The 20,548-nt window shown below is 36.9% G+C and overlaps 1 protein-coding gene across 3 annotated transcripts in view; it reads right to left on the reverse strand.

The window, feature by feature from the left end:
• Window positions 1-20,548, reverse strand: part of LSAMP (limbic system associated membrane protein) — an 836,652-nt gene that overhangs the window by 258,521 nt on the left and 557,583 nt on the right. For all 3 annotated transcript variants that reach the window (XM_069069967.1, XM_069069966.1, XM_069069965.1), the window contains exon 3: window positions 7,734-7,859. In XM_069069967.1, coding sequence (XP_068926068.1) covers window positions 7,734-7,859 — 126 coding nt within the window. The remainder of the gene's footprint in view (window positions 1-7,733; window positions 7,860-20,548) is intronic.

Consider the following 20,548-nt stretch of genomic DNA (forward strand, 5'->3'; position numbering starts at 1 on the left):
TCTCTCTCTCTCTCTCTCTCTCTCTCTCTCTCTCTCTCTCTCTCCCCACAACCACACACACACACACCCACACCCATACCCACATACTTTTTACTAGTCTAAATGCATTTCAAAATTCTCAAGAAATATATTTGGGTACTATTTTCCCCTACCATTTTCTCGCTTCTTTCTCTTCTGTGCATGTTAGGGAGAGAACCTGTGTGTGTGTGTGTGTGTGTGTGTGTGTGTGTCTTGGGAATCAGGAGCTGGTGATAGAATAAGAGAGAGAATTCCTTTATTTTCTCAATTTAAATAAGGTGGAAGAGAGTTTTCTCTAACTTAAAAACAAATTGATCATTTAGGCCATTTCACAAACTATAATAAGTTTTGTTCTATGAATTTTCTCTGAATTCTCCAAAGTGGAGGGCATTAGATTAAGCCCATTGTGTTCTTCAGATTTTTTGGTGTTGTGGTTCTTTTGCTTGTCAGGAATAAAGTTAGCCCTGTTTCCATGTTCTACTAGGGTGGCTTGCTCTTGCTTTCAAAATGAATTAACCGTGGCAGCTAGGTGGCACAGTGAATAGAGCACCAGCCCTGGAGTCAGGAGGACCTGAGTTCAAATGTGGCCTCAGAAACTTAACACAAAAAATGGCCACATGACCTTGGGCAAATGACTTAACCCTAATTGCCCTACTCTGAAAAGAAAAGAAAATGAATTAACCTTCATTTTTTTCCTTGTTTATCTTTATCTTACCTGTGTCTGCCAATTTCTCCAGTTTTCATAGCCATTCTTTTAATTTTCTTTTCAATCTAGATTTTTTTTTTTGCAGGGGGAAGGTAGGGCAATTGGGGTTAAGTGACTTGCCCAAGGTCATACGGCTAGTAAGTGTTAAGTGTCTGAGGTCACATTTGAACTCAGGTCCTCCTGACTGCAGGGTTGATGCTCTATTCACTGCGCCACCTAGCTGCCCTCAATCTAGATTTCTAACGAGCTAGACAACCCACACGGTTAGTCATCACAAACTGAGTGACTATATTTTCACTTCTGGTGTCTGATCCCTGAGAGTGCAATATAATGTTCATCTCATTAGAATCCTCTCTGGCTACTCTAACTTTAAAAAATAAATAGCCATTTGATAGATTAAAACTCCTGCTAGTTTTGGATGGCGACAAAGCATTTTGGGAAGGCTTAATGAAGAGAAATGATTCCCAAAATAAGAATTTCCAGCTGTAAGACAGAAAATGTGCACCTCCATCCTACTAGACAGGTTCTTTGTTCTCACATATGCTACAGTGCTTCATTGGACCTATAGGTGATATACCAAGATAAGACTCTCCATAAGAAAATATTCTCAGAAATGTTATACCATCATTATAGTGTAGGAGGAATTTGGAAGTCAGGTATCACAAATTTTTCTATGGCTAGTACAAATGTGAAAAGTATTCTGCTAATGTATCATTTAACGATACAAAGATTCTCAAAAGGCAAATTTGAAGTAGGTTATATTTGCTGTCAGTTATGGAAGTCAGAAATGGAAACATACTTTATATGGTGAACTAATTTGATACAAAAAGAATTTGTAGAACATTCTCTGAAGAAAGCAATGACCAGAAAGGAAAAAAAGTCGACAGCATGTTGTCAGCAAAGTTTCAATTTGATATTTCCAAATAATTCTCTCCCTCCAAGACTGGATTGTCCTACTTTTTGAAAGAGCCATCCAAGAGCACTGACTGACTGATGGCTCAGTTTATCCTCCCTCTTCTATCATCTGACACATCTGGACCCAACAATGGGAATAAAGATATAAATTGTTAGTCTTGCCTTTGGAACAGATTCTAAGGACTGTACCCCTCAACCAAGATCATTGTAGGAGTGGAGAATATAAAGACTGAACCAGACTTGCACCTTTAAAATAGAAAGTAAAAAAAAAAAAAAAGATCTTCTGATAGCTAGGTAGCGCAATGGAGAGAATACAAAGCCTGGAGTCAAGAAGACCTGAATTCAAGTTTGGCCTCAGATACTTACTAGCTGTGTGACCCAGGGCAAGTCACTTAACCCTGTTTGCCTCAGTTTCCCTACCTGTAAAATGATTCGGGGAAGGAAATAGCAAATCACTCTGGTATCTTTGCCATGAAAGACCCAAATGAAGTCACAAAGAGTCAGGCACAACTGAACAAGAACAAAGGAATGACCTTTGACTCTTTACTTTTCATTTTGACCTGTATATTTTTGGTCAGAAAGGCAATATGGCACAGTAAAAAGATTGCTAGATGCGGAGTCTGGGACACGTAAATTCAAATTCTGCCTCTGATACTTAGTAGCTGTGTGACCAAATCACTTAGCTTTTTTGATTCCTAGTTTTCTCATCTGTAAAATGGAAATAATAATACTAATAATACTTGCATCACAGCTTTTTAAGCTTCACAACTTTGCAATCTTTAAAGTTCTATGAAAATGTTATTTTTTATTATTAATGAAGGTACCCAAAATTAGTACTTCAAACCTACAATCCTCATTTCTACTCCTTGAAATCCCCAACTTTCCGTTGTTTGGTTGGTTGGTTTTGTTTGTTTCAGCTATTCTCTATTTTGCCTAGTTAAAATTGTAGTATTCAAAAGTATACCTATCTAGGACCACTACAAAATGTTTAGTTTCTTTTCAGCACACTAGAGGATTCGCAACAAAGCAAGTTCAGACATATGTAGGACACTTAGCCCAAATTCATTGCAACAATTCAAGGAACATTTGTCAAATGCTCTTTGCAAACATTGTATTAATATCTCTATAGACTATGAAGTACTCTGAGAGGAAGTGTGACTGATTTCAGTCCCTCTGATATGCATCAGACTGGATCTTTTAGCTTATGTTAGAGACTCCAAATTGCATAGCCACAATATCTTTTAGTTCTGCAAGGACTCATTCTGTCTAAAGTACATTTGCTTCAATGGGAAGTTTCCTGAAGCAAAGTCTGTGCTGACTTGATTAGGCCATTTTGGAATCATATGAATTGGGTAAAAATATACTTCTAATCTTAAAATAAACTTAAGATGTTTTTACACACAAATAACTCACAAAATGTCTACATTTTGGGGGAAAAAAAAGTAGACGTTGCAATTAGTTCCCCTGCAGCTATGGAAAAAATGTGGGTGGATGAGTTAAAAAAAAGATTTTCAAAATCAGAAATGAAGAATAGCTTAGCATCATTGGCTAATACGATGATTTGTACCCAAGCTCTTAATGAAATGTCACCTTTTCGTAAAATAGAGATGAATATAAATCTTTATTGAATTCTATTTTGGGAAGGTCTTACTTTTTTAGGAAAAATATATATTCTACAGATCTAAGATCCATGACTTAAGTGTCTGAGGCCACATGACATAGTGATCAGGGAGAGGACTGTGGCACTATGAAGAGCGAGGTCCAAGTCTTGCTGTTGACACACATGGACTATGACCTTTGGTATATAACTTATCTTTGTTTTCGGCACTTTTAAAGATGAACATTATAGAAAAAATGACTCTCTAAGATTGATAGAGTTCCATTCCTCACCTAGGAGTTTCCTATACCAGTGAAATCAGACCTATTAGTATCTCAATTACATATTACGTTTTATTTTCTTTCTCTTTCGTTTTTTTTCCCATTTTTCAAAAAGGACAAAACAAAAATTCTAAAAAAAAAACCACACCAGAAATATAAAGTTCAAATCAAAATAATATTTAGGGTAGGTTTCAAATGTTCTTCTTCTTTACAACTTAACAATGTGCCATACTGATAGTAGGTGTTTACTTAATGCACCTTGGAACCGAGTAAGTGAACTCAACACTTGTAATCGACACTTCTGCACTCCTTGATTCCTTGTCTACAGCCCAGACAGTCTTCAGATCAAAGCACATTCTGAAAATTTCACTCTAAACAACCTTAGAGATCGTACTTCGTGAAACACAGACCTTCAAGCATTTATTTTCCATACCAGCTTTGCAGTCATACTGCCTTCTTCCTTTATGTGCACCAGAAGATAAAAGTATGGTTATTGTAGGAACCGTAATGTACTGAATGATAGAAGATTCAAATCTTAAAATTAAACTAAGCTTGCTTCTTTATTTGCTTTTCACAAATTTTCCACGCTAGAAATTTCACTGACAATCCCCAAAGAACTAGAGATGTTACTGCTATATCTGTTTTACAAACAGAAATAAGGCCCACGAATCTACAACAGTAATCGAATTTCTTAAGGCTAACCTCAGGTACATTCTTTAAACTTTGAAAAACATGGAAAGGGGACACTCGATTTTAGTGGAGTCAGTAAATTCCCAATCATTTAGAAGTGCCTAATCCCCAGAGGATTAGAGGATAGGTGCTCCTGACCCCCGGGTGAAAAAAGAATCAATTCAATCTCTGGGGACCCAGGGACCCTCCTAAGCTCTCAAAGTAGTTTCTCAATTTTTTTTTCATTCCAAACTGAACAAGTAAAAGAATCACTTCCACATACAAAGTAAAATGTAAAAAGAGGATTGTACCTAAAACATTCTCTATTACCTACAGTTTTCAGCAGTTTTTCCTTCCCCTCCTAGGCTCATCAAAATATAATGCACTACTTTATAGAACTTAGAAAATTTCTAGAGCCCTGGCAATATTGCTATATTGTTTCCATTTTTGAGCATACATTCAAATACTGCGACCTTGTTGCAACCTGAAGATTATAATACATCACTACATAGAGTAAGCAGGCAGGCAAGAGAGGAGAAAAAAGGGAGAAATTTCATTGGCTTACTTGGATTAATAACCTTAGCAGAAATGAACTGCCTAGAAAATACTTTTCAGCAAAATCCTGAGTAATTCTGACAGAATGTGACGCTCACATGAAAGATGAACTTCCACTTAGATATGAGTAGAAAGATTTAGAAACAAAAGTCTGGTGCAGACAGGACCAGGATTGCTCACAGGAGGGAGATTGAATGTTCAAAAGGAAATATAAGTTGTAATATGATTTCCCCTTGAGACTTACAGGATTACGAAAGCCTAACATAATTATAGGGGAAATAGGTTATATTTTCACACCCACATCCATGATATGCCATTTTCGCTCTATAGAATGTTTAAAATGAAAAGAGAAACGAAGGAGCAGGGAGAGAAGAAAGGCATCCTCTGAGTGAAGGCATCCTCTGTTTTCTCCATTATTCCACTCTGCCCATTTAAAAAAATCATTTTTACATGTTTTCCAAACTATTCCATACCATCTTACAAGCTTTTTTATGTCCCCTCAAAATGATTTGTAATATATTTAAATAAAAAAAATGCTCTTTCAAAATATTCAACCCACATGCAGGAAACTAAAGGAGGAAGAAAATAAATATTCCTCTTCTCATAAGATATATACCATACACCTTATTTTCTTTCTGCCTCAGTGTCATCAAATGACAGGCAATCAGGTATCCATAAACCCTGCAAGAAAGCTTCCTCCTTTCAAGGCTTGATGTCCCTGTGGGGTCGAGCTAATTACAGGTACACTTCCTCTGCACGACAGCCACACTCTGTAGTGTTGAAGGAGCAATTAATAATTGAACAAAGCTGGCTGGATTTCTTGCTCACACTACCTCGAATTGCAAGCAGCTCTTCTGTCATATAAGACAGTAAAGCATCTTCTGTGGCTGACTCCAAATAAGGCTCCCCTTTATGAGCAGAAAGAGGTGAAAGGAATACCTCTGTCCTCCCAACTTTGGAGAGCAAGAAAACCCCCTACGCCATGTTTATTATTGTGTTGCCTAGGCAAACCCTCTTTTCTCAACTGGAAATAAGAGCTCTGGGGTGGGAAATGAGAGAATATGATAAGGTGCTTATGTGAGTAAGATGTAAAAAAGACAAAGGATTAGACCAAGGGAGTTAGTACTTATTGTCAGAAAACACACACACACACACACACACACACACACACACACACCACAGTGAATAAATAACTACCTCTACACACATAAATATAGCTGGTAGCTGGTTTGGCATGTCTTAGAGTAGTATGTAACTCAATTAGGGTCTATATTTAGTTATTTCCCCAGCATCCTGGAATATTTTAATATAGGATCTGGGAGTATAAAACAGGAATAAATAGGCTAATGGAGTACTGCCAGCTCTTGGAATGTGTATCAATCTATAGATCTTGGATGTGACTCATCCCCAGCACTCTTGGCTGACTGTGGAATGAATCCCTGGGTCATTGAAAATTATGGCTGCATTGTGTGTGTGTGTGTGTGTGTGTGTGTGTGTGTGAGATCTAATCCAGAGTAGATCTCACCTAGAATTTAATCAGTCTGTCAGGATGCATCTTAAGATTTTTTTAAAGTCAACTACAATGTTCAAGTTACCATCAAAGTTGATCAGAGTTAGCCATAAAAGATATGAACCCCTAAAAAAACTCTGGAGAAAACCAAAATCTTAGAACCATTATGATCTCCAGGGGAAATCTTCTGGACCACAGAAGAGTCAAAGACAGGCAAGATGTTCTGTGGTCGGGTTGCTTGTCTATACTGGACACAGCAGGAGCAGGAAGGAAGGATCCTTAGGAGTATTGAGCAAAGCATCTATAATGTGTCCAGCAAAGAAGAGACAGGGAAAAGTGATGTATTTTCTGAAGGATACAGACCAGAAAGTGCTGATGTCACTGTCATATCAGATACCAACACGTAATGCTACTTCTCAGACAACTAGCAAGCATAAAGTGCCTACTATATGCCTTTAATTGTGCTCTTTCTGCCCACGTGACCACTAAATGACAGATTTTAATAAGGTGTTTGTGTGTGTGTGTGTGTTGGGAGTCTCCATTCCAACATGATTTATGATACCCCAATTCCTGGGTTTCAAATGAGTTAACTTCTCCTCTTTCACCCCATCCAACATTCTCCTGTACCCCCTTATTCCTGCGGCTTTACAGGACGCGACCCATACTTCAGTACCAACTTGGGGTTGTGCCAAAGCCAGACCAATTTACTTGGGCACTCACCAAGACATTTTGTACTTTCACCAAGTGCATAAGAATAACAGAACAAGATGACCAGGCTTCTGTATTCTATTTAGCATGTTGTCCAGATAACATTAAAGAGATACTAAGCTTAAAGAAGGTTGTTTTGCTGTTTAGAGGATTGGCTACATTTAGTCACAACATAAAGATGTTGACCAAAGTTGGATGGACACAAAGACTAAAAAGTCAGCTGGAAGTAGGTTCCATTATGGAGTCTTCAAATTAGTCTGGGAAATCTGGGGAGATTACTGCTGTATTCACAAGGGTTGAAGTTCTATAGTGTTGGTTGTTTTGATATGATTCTCCAACTGGACTTTGCTTAGTTTATATGAAAAGAAAACTTTAAATATTGCCTGGGGATATCCGTTGATTACTCTCTGAGAGAAAATTACATGGCTATATATTTAATCTTATTTTTAACATAATTCTCTCCCTGAATTATTGGCCATGATTTGAAATCCAAATTGTAGACTAGTGAGTTGGTTATTTCAGGCTCCCATTACTTAATCATATTGCAAATTCTTCCAGGCACCCTGAGAAGACTACTTATGAGATATGAATACAGAGTGGCAATAGAGATGAAGCCAATCATTCACAGGGCACATTCTTTGAATGTGGCCATCACCTGAATCTAATTCAATTAGCATTTGCCCAAAATGATGTCATGCAGATGTTCAGTGTCTAGCCAGTCCTCTAAATTTAAGATTTGAAATCCACTCTCACAGAGACCAGAGAGGTACTTACCAGTTGGTGTGAGGTGCCTCCAGGTGATGACCGGCTCAGGACGACCATTTGCCATGCAGACCAGGGTCACATTGCTTCCCTCATTCACAGTGACATCTGAGGAGATGTTGGAGATCTTTGGTGGAACTGAGAACACAAAAGCAAATGGCTTATGTTCACTTCAGAGAAGGACATTGAGAATACTTGAGACACAGTGCCGGACAGCATCAAAGCATAAGGGGGCAGCTAGGTGGCACAGTGGCTAGAGTGCTGATCTTGGAGCCAGGAAAACTAATCTTGAGTTCAAATCTGACCTCAGACACTTACTAGCTATGCCACCCTGAGCAAATCATTTAACCCTATTTGCCTCATTTTCCCCATCTGTAAAATGAGCTGGAGGAGGAAGTGGCAAACCACTCCAGTATCTTTGCCCCCAAAAAGGTGGGGGTCATAGAGAGTTGGGCATGACTGAAAACACCTGAACAGCAATACAAAGAACGATGGGCTAGGAGCCCCATCTAGGTTTAGATCTAGATCTAGGTTTAACTCTTAAAACATTTTCCCACATCTGTTATTCCCACGGAGAAGCTAATTGGCTCAGTGGATAGAGTACTGGTCTGGGTATCAGGAAGACCAGGGCTCAAATCAAGCCATAGAAGCATACCAGCTTTGCAACACCATGCAAGTCCCTTACTCTCTGCCTTACTTTTCTCAATTGTAAAATAAAAATACCACCTACTTTTTAGGGTTGTGAGGATAAAATGTTTGTAAAGTGCTTAACCCAGGAGTTGGCATAACATAGGTACTCAATAAATGCTCATTCCCTTCCTCCTTCCTACTCCATCTTCTGTATCACACAGAGAATAATCTTTCTTATGCATGTCTCTGGTTACATGCTCAAAATTCTTCAGTGGCTCCCTATTGCCTGCCAAGTAACATTCAAAATATTTGGTCAGGCGTAATATCCTGTGTAATCTGGTATCATGCTGCTTTTCCAAAGTTATTTCATATTACTTCTGTATGCATAATTTATGCTCCAAACAATTTAGATCGGTTCTGAACTATTGCTTTCTCACTCGTGTTTTGTTGATGTCGACTTCCTGCAAACTATCTCTGCCTGTTGAACTCTTGCCTATTTTTTGGAGACCTACCCTCCTCCAAGCACTCTGCATTCTATAAATACCTTGCCTCGTTCCCCCAACCAATAATTAACCATCATTTCAGACTTGATACCATATTGTCTTGACATTCTCTCCATCATTGTGAGTGTGCATGCATACACACATTTATACGTACATACATATTGCATATGTATACCTTTCTTGTGCAATGTTAACGTATCCATGTGAATTACATATCTATATCTATATACATATATATATACATATATAAAACTGTCTTAATTCTATATTTTTTCCAGCACTTACATTAGGTTTTATATCTCCAGGAGTACTTACCATAGAGAGCTGCATAAAGTAAATAATAAATAGTCCCTTATTTAATGGAATATTGCTCCAGGTCCTGACCTTGTCTACCTTCATGTAGGCATCTTAGATAAATCACTTTACCTCCTAAGGCCTCCTCATATGTCATAATGGTCTATTGGGCGATATGAGCTCTAAAGTTATTTCTTTTCTAACTCTGGCATTCTACGATGCACTTATCCACCCAACTGAAATTGGCCAGTTTGGGCTAAGAGTTTATCACAGCTGAATAAAGTGCATTGTTGGAGAAAGAACTACCTTAGGTATCTGGGCCTTTTGCTTTTAAGAAGTTTGTTTTCATCAGCTTGCCAAATCCCAAAGCACTAACCGTAGTCTGTCAATTTCCCACCATAGTTATTGCTAGAATCTATCTGACTAGCATGGAGTAGTGTAATGGACAGGTCCCAGCTCTGTTCTAATAAGGATGTGCTCAGTGTAGGATAATGGGAAAGAAGTAACTTCACCTAGGTGAAGAGCCCAATTTCTTGTTATTTATTTGTACCTAGATTTATACTACCTAAAAGAAAATGGAACCATAGCTAACTTTTCTTTCACATGTTGACAAAGAAAACAAAATAGTATAAGCATCACATTTAACGCTTTGTATGTAGTATTTTCTATCCTTCTCTCCTGTCACCTACTTCTTTCTAATCATATATCTATAAATCTAGATCCAGACAAACACAGATATATATCCAGTTCCTGATTGTACACATGTATGTATACTCATTTCTATATACACAGACAATACATGTAAGTATACAGACAATACATGCATGTGTATATCCAGAGACATACACACACACACATATATATATATATATATATGTGTGTGTATGTACATGCACATATACAAGGATGGACAGAATGACAATAGAATTTAGGAATTCAATAGGGGGAATATTAAAATTTTCTCACTCTCTCTTAACATTAGAGGTCTTGCAGAGTAGTACATGAAAAAAAGATCCTGTCTTAGCATAGAGAAAATAGATTGAAAAACCATTCCCTCCCTGTAAATATCCATTAGAAGATAGTGGTGGCCTGTGGGTAAATGCTCCAGCAAAGGCAGGGGAAGAAGAGAATAGCTGTTTTAACCTTAATATCTAGGATGCCTTTCATAATAGATTTTGACATATTAAAACTAGATATTAAGACTGTATATTAAGATTCATAGATATTAAGGCTATGTGACATTTTGAATTGAGTGCTGCAATTGGATTTAGAAAGACCTCTATGTAAGACCTGCTTTTGACACTAGCTGTGTGACCATGGCCAACTCACTTAACCTCTCTGAACCTCCAGGAACTATCTAGAACTTTAAGTCATATATAATTATGATGAGCCTGGTTAGAAGAAATTCTTCTATAAAGAAGAAATCAGAAGTCCTTGAGGATGATGGTGTATTTCAAAATCAAGTTATAGACCTAAATGGTGTTACTAAGTAACAATAATTTCTTTCACAGGAAAGATTTATAGACTCCTAATCAACACAGCATATGTAGGAGACTCAGCCATCTCTGAGCTCTAGTTTACATGGAAATATAGTAATAATAGATAATATATATATATGTATATCTGTATCTCTATATATCTATATATGTATATACATATATCTAAATGTAGCCATAGCATAGTTTTAATGTTTTCAAGTGATGTTTACAAATATCTCATTTTATCTTCACAAAATCCTGGGAGATAGGTACTCTTATCACCCCATTTTACAGATGAAGAAACTGAGGCAGGCAGCGGTTAAGTGAATCCTAGGGCCACACAGATAGTAAGTGTATACAACAGGATTTGAACTCAGATCTTGTTGATTCCAAGCCCAGTGCTCTAGTTGCACGAACAAATGAGATCAAATATAAGTACTTTGCAAATTATAAAGGGTTATGTAAATGCTAACTATTATCAAGGATGAACAACTATTCGTACACTGCTTTTAATGAAAAAAATAAACAATTAAAACTTACAAAACATTTATATCTGTCCAATAGAATAGTGAATTCTCATGGTTGCAAGGCAATCTAAAGATCAAATCTATAACCCAAATTGACAATATCATGACATTAAAATTTTCAAAGCACTTTCATGTATATTGCATTTTTTTTCTTTATAACATTTCTGAGAGACAGACATGATCAAGCCTATTTCACAACATGGAGATAGAAACAGAGAGCTTACCAGGGGTGGGGAACCTGTGGCCTTGAGGCCACGTGTGGCCTTCTAGGTCCTTGGCTGTGGACTTTTGACTGAGCCCAAGTTTTACCAAACAAATCCTTTTATTAAGTGGATTTTCTGTGAAGTTTGGAATCAGTCAAAGACAACACTTGAGGACCTAGAGGGTCACACATGGTCTCGAGGTCACAGGTTCCCTCACCTTGGACTAAGCAAATTGCTCAGTATGGCACAGTTATGTAATGACAGATCTGAAAAAACAGGTCTCTGGATCCTAGGTCAGTGCTTTCTACACTACATGATCCTACATGCCATAATTCATTTATTCATTTGTTCATTCAACAAGAAGGAAACCACCTCAGCAAACAGCTGATCTCCTTGCCAAGCAAAGAAACGTGTAAGCCAACAGCAACACAATTTTATAAATTAATTTGAAAAATTATAGAAGAGTGTGTTGGAAGATTGTGTTCAGTGTTGCTTTATACAATAGTAAAAAGCAGTGCTGGGAAGGGGGGAGGGACAACTTTTTAGAGAACTGGGTTCAAAGTCTGGGAAAACTACCCAACAATTAGAGCTGTTCAAAAGTGGAATGAGTTACCTAAGGATCTTGTAGGTTCTTCCCTGAAGGTCTTCAAGCAGAGGCTGAACATCATTTGTTGGGTACATTTTAGTGCATTTTCCTTTGGTAAATAGGTCAGAGTAGCTGATGTTCACCCCTTCTGATTCTCCTTAATGCTAGCACCTTCCCTTTGGTGATTATCCTCAATTTATCCTGTGTATAAATCTTGTTTGCACATAGTTGTTTTCATGTTATCCTACCTATTAAACTGAGTGCCTAGAAAGTGAGGACTGTCTTCTGCTTTCTTCTCTGCCCAGTGTTTAGTACATTGCCTGGCACATAGTATTGTTCTTGTGTTGTTTCAGTCACATCCGACTCGTCATAACGCCATTTGGGATTTCCATGACAAGGTTACTGGAGTGGTTTTCCATTTCCTTGTTCAGCTCATTTTATAGATGATAAACTGAGGCAAACAGGATTAAGTTACTTTCTCACGATCACAGAGCTACTAAATGTCTGAGGTCAGATTTGAACTCAAGAAGATGAGTCTTCCTGACTCCAAGCCCAGTGCTCTATCCACTACACAGCTAGCTGCCCTTGGTAGACAGAAAGTTTGCTGACTTGTTGAAAGCCCACCAAGGACTGTTACAACTCTCAAAGCTGGTAATTCAATGATTCTGTAAAATAAGATTATTTTGGATCCACCATGAGATGAATATTTCTCACCCCATCCAACTCCAATTTTACTTAATACCTTGATCTCATCTTGTGACAAAGGGTCATATAATGACAATTTAAGAAACTGAGGAAGGATAGTAACTGACTATCACTTCACTAGAGTTGAGCTTATTTCACAGAATCCTTGAATTACCAACTTTGAGACCCTGGAGAAGTCATCCTATTTACCTCTGTTTCCTCATCTTCAAAATGAGCTATAGTAGTAAATGGCAAACCACTCTGATATCTTTGCCAAGAAAGCTCCAGATGGAGCCACAAAGAGTCAGATATGACTGCAAATGATTGAACAACAACAAAAAAGTTTTGTTTGATTAAAAATAAGGCAAAGAAGTCTATATACTCAAATATAATCAAATGGTTCATCCCTTTTTTCTCTTTGGCATCATAGTCACTTCCAGTTGTCAATGGGAAGTTGAACAGCATTAGACACCTGTATCAGAGACTTGGGTTTTAAGACCTATAAGAAATTTCTTGAAGCAACCACTTGAGAGATAACTAAGCATCATGGAAATAATATTCACTATGGAGTAAGAAGAGTTAGGTTTCAATCTGGCTATGCTTATTATTACCTGTGCAACCTTAGCCAAGACATTTTATGTCTCTAGATTTCAGGTTCTAAATCTACAAAATAAGGTAAGACTAATAAGGACTAAATCATCTCTACAGCATTTTCTAGCTATAAATTTGTGAAATGATGATTCTAGTTTCCTTTTGTCTAAAAGAAGGAGAATAAGTAGTACAGTGAATATAGAGGATGGCATGGAGTCAGGAAGACCTTATTGCCAGACCAGACTCAGACAATTGCCAGCTATGTCACCCTAGACAAGTCACTTCACCTGTCTGCTTCAGTTGCCTCTTCTATAAAATGAGGATAATAAAAGTACTTACTTTGCAGGGTGTTGATGTCAGGATAAAATGAGATCCTTGCAAAGTATTTTACAAACACTAAAGCCCTATGTAAATGTTATACTACCTCAACTACTACTACAATTACTTCTATTACTATTTTTTTTTAAAGCAATTGGGGTTAAGTAACTTGCTCAAGCTTACACGGCCAGTTATTTTGTGTGGGTGTTAAGTATCTGAGGCTGGAACCAATCCCGGGTCTGCTGACTCCTGGGCCAGAGCTCTTACACTGTGTCACCTGGCTGCCATTATTTCTATTACTATTACAAATCTGGGTTCCAAATCTCTTTTAAAATGCACATAACTATAACTCAACATTTCAATGAATCTATTATTATATGGATGTGTGTAATATATAAATATATATATATCTTTTCATCCTGTGAGATTCTTGGGTATGTTCTTCCACAAATCTTCTATGAGATACACTGAAAATGTTGGAGGTGCAACATACAAATTGTTCATCCACTACTACTTAGCCTCAGTTTATCATGGGACTAAAACTTTTTTCCAATCAGACATTTTCTGGAAAACTTTTATATTACTTCTTGTCTGCATATTATAATTGGTGATTTGGTAATGGTTTGCCAAGATGGTTAAATATTATTTTATTTTTTTAATTAAAAGAGTAGCTATTGCAAAACGTATTTTCCATTTTTTTATTAAGCTTTTAAAAATTTTTAAAAGCATAATGATAGCTGTAATTTAATATATGGGTATATTATACTTTAAATATACTGAATTGGGAGTATAATTTCTAATTATATATTAGATGGTACAATGTATTCTTTTAAATTTTTTATAAAAAGTCTGCAATGTGTCTTTATATTTCTAGCTCATTTTCTCTCTCTTTCTTAACCCAATGTTCTCAAAAGTCAATGCCAAAGACAATATTTAACTGTAAAGATAGTGGCATATGACATAGGCATCTAGCAATTTTTTACCATCATCCTACTACAATAAGTTCTATGTCTAAGGCTAAACTATTCAAGAAATGATGATGTTTTGAAGTGATTCACAATAATGCAATGGCAGAAAATCACAAATCATTAATAATTTCTATAATGATAATATAGTTTATAAAGACAAATACTAGTAACTCTTCCTCACTTCCAATTCATTTTAAATGGAGAAACTGGCAAATTTGATCAAGACACACCTGTGAAAGTAGAGAACATATAGGAAAAGCGACCAAAATGATGAGGACTCTGCAAATTTTATCATCTAGGAATGGTTGAAGTGCCTGAGAATACTTAATCTGCAAACTAAGGAAAAACATCTTAGGATCCATCAATGTGAAAGAATGTTTTACAGAAGAGGGAATATTTTTGTACTGTGTTGCTCTAAAAGACAGGAGTGGCACCAGGAAGGGACATTTTCACTCAATATATGAAATAAAATACTATCAGCTCAATCAGTAGAACAATGGAATGAGCTATATCTTCAGTTCTCCTGTTACCAGAATTATGCATGCAAAGGCTAGATGACCACTCTTGAGAATGCTGTAGAAGGATACTTAAATTGTGGGTAGAGAATGGGTCTATTCTAGAAGATCTTTAAATTTTCTTCAAAACAAGAAGAATATCATTCTCTGAATAAAAAAAAAAAGTAGCAAAACACTTTTTTGGGTTGCTTTACTATTCATATTTGTAAGCAAAATAAGTAAATACTACAAGAACCTATTTTAAAGTATGTGATAATAATTAAAGACCCTTACTATCCCTAATACATATCTAATAAGTAATTATGTATCTCTGATGGCATAGTTGGTAGATTGCTGGACTTGCAGTCAGTAAGATCTGGGTACAAATTCTGCCTCACTTATTTAACTGTGTGACTCTGGGAAAGTCACTGAATGGCCGTTGGCTTCAGTTCTTCATCTCTAAAAACTAGGGGGCTATATTACATGATCTGTATGGTCCCTTCTGGTTTTAATACATGAGTTTATGATTCATGAATTGGTATTTAATACTTCTTTAACCTAGGTATTCTTTTCCATGTATTTGGCATCAAGACTTCCATGTTTTCTACTCATTCATTTTCTTTTCAGAATGATCCAGTGCTCCAAAATGAATTATAAGTAATTGATTCCTATTGAATTAACTGCTAGTTGTAGTTGTCTTCAGGTATGACATGATCAAAATTCTTATAAGATAATATGTTATTATAGGATATAATATATTAGCACAAAAGTTTTAAAACCATTTAACAGTGTTTCCTTAATGCCATATACATGTTAAACAGATGACAACAGCAACTACAAAATAATAACAATATTTATACTGAATTTTAATGCTTATAAGTTTTTTTTACAAATATTATCTGATTTGATCATTACAAGAGCTCCGGGAATTATTACTCCCATTTTACAAATGCAAAAATATTGAGGCAGATAAAGGCTAAATGATTTACCTAGGGTCCCATACCTAATAAGAGTCTGATGCCTCATTTGAACTCAGGTCTTCCTGATTCAAGGCCCAGTGCTCTATCAACTATATCACCTAGTTGCCTAAATAATGATAATAATAAATGCTTGACACACCAAAATGAGCTTATTAATATAATTGTATCGCCACAGAGCAATAACCAATATCAGATTATTGGATTCAGAATAAGGAGTGACTGCAGACATCAAGTCCAACTCCTTTATTTTGTAGATGACAAAGATGAGGCCCAGAGGACTTGAATAACTTTCTCAAGGTGACATGGTCAGGTCCTTAAATTCAAAATCCAGGGCCCTCTTCAGCACACCATGCCACTTTTCTATTAAAAAAATAAAAAGTTCTACTTTATTTCTATGTCTGATAATACTCTACTTATTTGCTTGCAGATCCTCTTACTGCCAAAGGATTGTAGGTAATTACTATCATCATGAATAATTAAACATTAAGATTATAATAACAATAAATCATTCAGAAGGCATTTATTGAGGTATCTGCCTATGGGGATATAGTAGCTGATATTTCAAGCCCTTTAGTCAACATGTAGAAAGAAATTATCTTAGACTTTGCTTTCCCAAAAATGCCACAGTACTGAGCAAATACCCCTAAAAGGCATTTTTTCTAAATGTTTTTGATTCTAAATGATATTGTGTCAATTCTATGAAATCTCAGAAAATCGCAGGATTTGTTCAAGGAGTTACAAAATTATTCAGGTGAGATTGGACTATCAACCCACTTAGGAAAAAAAAAATGAATCAAGGATTCCTGTTGCCCAGACTATGACATGTAGTTGGATGATCAACCTCTCAAGTCAGTCTGTTATTCCTGTGCTCATAGGATTGGATCCTGGAGATGGGATCAGAACGCACCCAACAGAAGGAAGAAAACAAGAGCCGATTGTAGTTGGAAAATGGTACAGTGGTTTCAATGATTACAAACCACTCTGACATGAACACCCATCTTTTTAATATTAATAGTTTTCTGGCTAAACAATATAGCTGCAAATCACAGACCACCACAATCCCCAAAGAAGCAAAATTGTGGTCAACATCAGGAAAGATGCATTTGGTCTTTGCAAACTGTAGCACATTATTTTATCCATGATATTTTGAATTAAGAAATGGCATGAGTTATCATCCAGGGAATACGTTGTGAGGAAAGAAGATGGGCTGAACATGTATGGAGCTCAAGGGATAAAATAATGACAGCTTGAACATCTTAGAAGTACATAATAAATGCCAAAGGATCTAGGGGAAGGCCTCCAATATTTGAGAATCTCAGTGGAGTCTTTATAGGAGTGCATAGACGCTATTTGTAAACAATGATAAAGCGTGAATGGGTTACTAGCGATGTTTTTGGAAGAAGTAGCAACATTGAAAACATAAAACATTCACTGAAACAAAAATCGATATTAAAACCCAACACTTGAGGTGAACAGACATTGTAAGTTAAAATTCTGGGATGTCAGATAAAGAATTAAACTGTTACCTTTTCCTTGATTAAAAAAAAAGCAGTTTGCTTTCCCTTTTTATGTCCTCTATTTCCTAAAATGCAGGGACTTTGTGGGTTAATATTTAAAGCCATGTTGTTCACAGTATTACCAAAATGGCCATATAATATATTTGGACTTTTTCTTTTCCTCACTGAGATACCTACATTAGTCTCCATTGCCTTATTTTTTTTAATGTGAAGACCACAGTCCATCTAAGAATGTTACAATTTTTGGAAAGGGTCTTTCACAGGGAAAAGGCACTTTGAGAGTAAAGATAGCTTTGGGAAAAGAGAAATGTTGAATCTGAAGATAATCTGAAGGTCAATAAGTACTATAGGTTGTAACTATGAGAGTATATTGTAGGTTATTATTCACACCTATATGTATAAGACTCTGAGCTAGATGCCATTACAGTCTATTAATAATTCATGTCAATTAAAAAATGTATTAAGCACCTGCTTTACAAGGCACTGAATTAGGAGTTAGACGCACAAAGACAAAAATAAAATCGTCCTTGAACTCCAGGAAAATACATATTACATGTAATAAATAACAATGACGTATATAGAAAATGGAGCAAAGATTGAACAAGTACATATGTAAAAGATCTTTTCACCTTCCTAAGCCTTCTTTCCTTCTATGCTATTGACCATGATCTAGTTCAATTATAGGAGCATAGGCTTTAGAGCTCTATGTGATCATCAGCTGGCTAGAGATGAGAAAACCAAGACTGAGAGAGGTAAAGTTACTTACATAAACTCCTTCTAAAATGTACATGATGGTCAACACTCCTGGGAGGTAAGTGCTATCATCGTCCTCATTTTACAGAGTAGGAATCAGGGGTTTGTGACTTGCCCAGAGACATACAGCTAGTAAATATCTGTGGCTATCTCTGTCTTATAGACCAAAGAGACTCTTCACAGTCAGCATTGCTGTCTTTATGAATATTGGCTGTCCTGAGCAATCTGAAGTCATACCTCTCTATCTTCGTGAATGCTACAGGAAGTTAAGTTTAGAATAAAACAGCCCTTAGAGAATTGGTTCAAACTTTAACCACAGCTGAGAGTATGAGGTAGCAAGAGTGTTTGCTTCTGAATCAGGTGTATTGAAAGACTCTTCAAGTAAGAGAAAGAATTATAAACAATTAAAGTTGGTCATGAACTTGGAGGTTATCTGATCCAACATTAATCACATTTTCTTTTCTTTTTAGAGAGGGGAAGGCAGGGCAATTGGGGTTAAGTGACTTGCCCAAGGTCACAGAGCTAGTAAGTGTTAAGTGTCTGAGGCCCTTAATCACATTTTTACAGGTAAGGAAGTTGAGGCCCAGAGAAAACAAATGACTTGGCCAAACACTTCCAGAAACTAAATGTGATAGATAAGACCTAGTCAGGTTCCTGAGCAATGCCGAATTATCTAATAAGTACACTAAACCCCCTATGTATCCAGAAGCCTCCAAGATTAGCAGAAGCAAGAATTTAGCCGAAGCCCCTGCCATTCTGACCTGGAGAATTTTCCTTTCCTTCCTTTTATTCTGGGACAAAGAGAGGAGAGAGGGAGAATGAGAGTAACATATTTCTCCTGCCCTTGCATACTTTCCTGATGGAATCCTGGATTTACTCACTTGAACACCAGAGAAAGGAAGATTAAATTCTGGAGGGTGGGTGGGTAGCAATTATAGCTAAGGCACAGAGACCCTCTACAATATCCAAAATTGAGAGGAAAATGAGGTAATGGGAGAACAGGGGGTCATCTTGCCTTAACCATTTAGTTTTAGGCAAAGAAGTGAGGACTCATTTAATTTTAATCAGAAAAAGTACAGGAGGGAGAAACAAAGTGGAAAGGTGAGCAGTGGGTTCTTAAAATGACCCAGTTGGTTCTTAAGGTATGAGGGTGAGGGGGTGTATATGGAGGAAGATAGGATTTTTTAATCAATTCAGAATCTCTCTCCTTCAGTAACCTTATTTTAAATTCTAATCTTAATAATTAAATTCCCAAAGGTTTTAAGAAAGTAAGCCTTTAACCTGAGTTGATAACCTCTACAAGTTAATTTCCCGTAGGGCCCGAAGTAAGAACCAAAGGTAAGGCAGAGAGAGAGAGACAGTTGTTGCCTGGGCCTTGATGGTCACTGCTTTTGCATCACAGTCATGTGGGTGTGTTGGAAAGATCCAGGAGAAAGGAGTCAGGAAATGCATGTTGAAGTGAATCCCAACTCTGCCCCTAAATAGATGCATAACTGGACAACTCACGTCACCTTTCGGGGCCTTAATTTCCTTATTTGTAAAATTAGAGACCTTTCAATCCTAGCAGCCTATGATTTTCTAAGCTGCAGTTTATGAAGTTTATGTTATTGTCCTCTTATTAAGCATTTAGTGTGTTCCTGGCACCACTCTCAACTCTGGGATTACAAAACAGGCAAAAACACAGTTCCAGCCCTCAAAGAATTCAAATCTTAGAGTCATACAACAAGAAACAGTGACATGAATCAGGTCTCATAAAAACTGTTACCTCTAGTTACCTCTAGAATAGTGGTTCCCTATTATCTTGTAAATAAAATAGAAATTTTTCAGCTTAGAGTCTAAACCCTCAAAACACTGGCTCTAGCCTCCTTTGTCAGGTTTTTTTACATTATTCCTGTCAAACTGACCTACTTGCTGTTCCTCAAACTAGACATTTCATTTCCCTACTGAGGGCTTTTTGCACAGTTTGTCCCCTATGCCTCTAATATAGGCCTTACTTACCTCAGGCTCTTAGAATTCCTGGCTACATTCAAACTCAGCTTCCATGCTTACTACCTCCTTTGCAAAGCCTGAATTGGTTGAGACATTCTAGAAAACAATTTGAAACTATACCACAAGTCACTGAATGGTACAGAACCATTATTCCCTGAGCTGTTAATGTTCTCTCTCCCTTCTACTAATTATCTATATATTTAGCTATGTACATGAATATAAGCTCTTTCAGGTCACGTAAGATCTCTCCCTTCCTCCCTCCCTCCTTCCCTCCCTCCCTCCCTCCCTCCCTCCCTCCCTCCCTTCCTTCCT

This window comes from Petaurus breviceps, unplaced genomic scaffold, assembly GCF_028583685.1.
Source record: "Petaurus breviceps papuanus isolate PSGF00001 unplaced genomic scaffold, PetGlider_PUasm1.0 90792, whole genome shotgun sequence".
Lineage (NCBI taxonomy): Eukaryota > Metazoa > Chordata > Mammalia > Diprotodontia > Petauridae > Petaurus > Petaurus breviceps.